Raw genomic sequence first — 2,851 nt, forward strand, 5'->3', positions numbered from 1 at the left:
GGTTGGACTCGATGATCTTAGAGGTCTTTTCCAACCTTAATGATTCTATGATTCTAAGATTATTGACTCATAAGGATCACTTGCATGGTCTGTTGAAGCTTTCTTTGTGAAAAAGATTGTGTTCGCAAAAAGTACTGACTGCCTCTAGCCCTTTTCGACAGAAAATTCCATTTTTCTGCAATCCCTGCTGCATTGCATGTTAGACGCTCAAATACTTGCACATAATATTTATTTTCCATACCAGTACTGTGTCCTTCTCAAATACATTCAAATAAAGGTCCTTTCTGTCATTTCTCTTTTCAGGTACAATACTTGTGGCTTTTATATGGGATGAAATCCTTCCTCGGATATCCTGAGACATCAAATTCTGAAATCTAGAAGTACTACGTTAAAAAGATGCTTTCAACATCTGCAGACGTGAAGCTTTCAGAAAACTGACGACATCGACTTCCAGGCCACCTTTCAGTTGTATTTTCAGATTTCATGTTTGAAATACTTGGTTTTACAACTTTGTATGCAAATATTTATTTTGTAATAGCATATTGGGATTTTGAGAATATCTGCCAACGTTTTCAGTTAAGCCATACGAATGCGAAGGACTGTTAAAACATCGAAACTTTGTCACTTGAGCCATAAGTGCCATTTACTGACCTTTATTACAACAGCAGGCAAAAGTAATTTTAGAGAAGTACCCAGTCCTTTCAAGGTTTGATTTTATTGGATTTCTTCCCATAGAAGGCACCTGCAAAAAAGGAGCTGAAGATTTCATTCTGATAGTGACCTCATCCTATTCCTCCTCGCAATACACGTACCTCCGAGAGGAAGAAAGGCCACACTACTCCCTAGAAGAGTCTCCACAGCTCTATTCTAGATGTACCCTACACCAAAAGTAAGAGTCTGTAGGACCAGCATTGTTTTAATAATACCCGAGTGCAGGTAAGTAACCCCTCGCTTCCTTTCCAGAAGGCTCTGCCCCATCCTGTCTCACTACAGGCTACTGAGTGTTTGTCTTGGTTAGAAAGCGGTGATAAAGTACCATAAAATTCTGTAGACACACACAGAAAAGTGCATTTTAGGCAAAAAAAAAAAAACCACCAACAACCTACTTTATCTGAGATTACTGCTGCCTCTTCACATAGTAAAACAGACATAGTATATAGGGAGGAATCATGTGGAACTTGATTTGGCCTTGATTTTATGTAACTCTTACGAGCTATTTTTCTTGAAATAAGTGAATTTGCAATATAAGAGAATAAATAAAAGAGCTAAAACTACAGGAAAGCTACATACCCAAACCGGCACAAACACGCCCTTTATAGCGTTAGCTGAGGTGAAGAGCACCATCCTCTGAAGTTCTGTTTCTAGAATGAGTCATAACCCATGACCCTGGATGCCTCTTAATTTTTATGCATACCAAAATATATTTTTCAAATTTAAGACTAAATTCAGTTTTTCATTTTATAGTTACGAGGTTTGAAAGGAGAGATGGTTAACAAGTTCTACAAAGATCCCAGTAGTAGGCCCCTCTACTCATTACCTGTCACCTTGCAGACCATATTCTAAGAGGAAGGGAGGGAATCAGACAGGTTTGGGTTTTTTTCCACAGTAAAATTATGAACCAAGTCTTAAACAGCTCCTGTTGTCAGCTATCTTTTTTGCAAGAGTTCGGGAAGTAAATATTTTCATGTAATTTCTTAATTGTTGCAATAAATTCTTTTCGCGTTTCAATTTTCCAAGGTACGTTTAAGATTATACTACAAAATGAAATCAACTGTTTGGACATGCTTTTCATACAAGAGAGTCTTAACCCATGACCCTGTATTCATCATTAAAATAAAATAAAATAAAATAAATAGCTTGCTAATACGCTGAAGAGAACTAGAACTGCTGGGTTATCGTTCAGTAGCACTTTGATACTAGCGTGAGGAGGCCTACTAAAGGAAACTTCTCTTTGGTAAAACTCTTCACGGCAAGGACTGCGCACCGCCACGCTGTGAGCCTGATCGGATGCGAGCCTTTAGCGGGTTTTACATTCATCCGCTTATTTGTAGCTGGGCCATGGAGGGGGTGCTAGGACAGAATCCCGATGCATGAGACCTCTGAAAAACATGTACTTTTATACCATATACCACTTCCAAAACAGATGTCTTCCTTGGGAGGCTTCTACCTGTCACTTTCTCGCTTTAATGCTTTTTATCCCTTTTACCTATTTTAAAGTGATCCATACCTTACAGACTATTTTTTTTTCTCTCCCTGGGGCTTTGCCTTTACTGCTGTACTCAAGCCCAGTTTTTAGCCTCGTTTCTTACGGAAGTGAGCCTTACATAATGAACTGATTTGCACATCTCCTTTGAGCCCATGAAGCCCACAGGGTAAAGGTCTTCAAAATAAACCTCAAAGAACGTAAAAACAGGCAGCCAGGGAAAAAGAGAAAGCAGAGATACAAACCCACAGGCAGCCAAGATTTGTTAGATCAGAGGCCCTACTTCCATGTCATTTTTGACGGCCTGTGAAGGCAAAGTCCATAAAGCAAATGTTAATTTTGGCATAACATATAGCTTAAAAAAAATTGGTACAAATCTGGGTGACTGTCGTGGTTTAACCCCAGTCAGCAACCAAGCACCACCCAGCCGCTCGCTCACTCCCCCCCAGCGGGATGGGGACAGAATTGGAAGAGTAAAAGTAAGAAAACTTGTGGGTTCAGATAAGAACAGTTTAATAATTCAAATAATAGAATAATAATAATAAATTGTAATGAAAACAACACAGAGAGGACCAAAACCCAGGAAAAACAAGTGATGCAATTGCTCCCCACCCACCGACCGATGCCCAGCCAGTCCCCAAGCAGTGG

The 2,851-nt window shown here is 39.6% G+C and overlaps 1 protein-coding gene across 1 annotated transcript in view; it reads left to right on the forward strand.

Annotated features, from left to right (window-relative positions):
- Positions 1 to 443, forward strand: part of AQP11 (aquaporin 11) — a 15,457-nt gene extending 15,014 nt beyond the window's left edge. The window contains exon 4 of the mRNA XM_009286131.1: positions 304 to 443. Coding sequence (XP_009284406.1) covers positions 304 to 356 — 53 coding nt within the window. The 3' untranslated portion in view covers positions 357 to 443. The remainder of the gene's footprint in view (positions 1 to 303) is intronic.
- Positions 444 to 2,851: the final 2,408 nt, after the last annotated feature.

This window comes from Aptenodytes forsteri, unplaced genomic scaffold (assembly GCF_000699145.1).
Source record: "Aptenodytes forsteri isolate BGI_AS27 unplaced genomic scaffold, ASM69914v1 Scaffold231, whole genome shotgun sequence".
NCBI lineage: Eukaryota > Metazoa > Chordata > Aves > Sphenisciformes > Spheniscidae > Aptenodytes > Aptenodytes forsteri.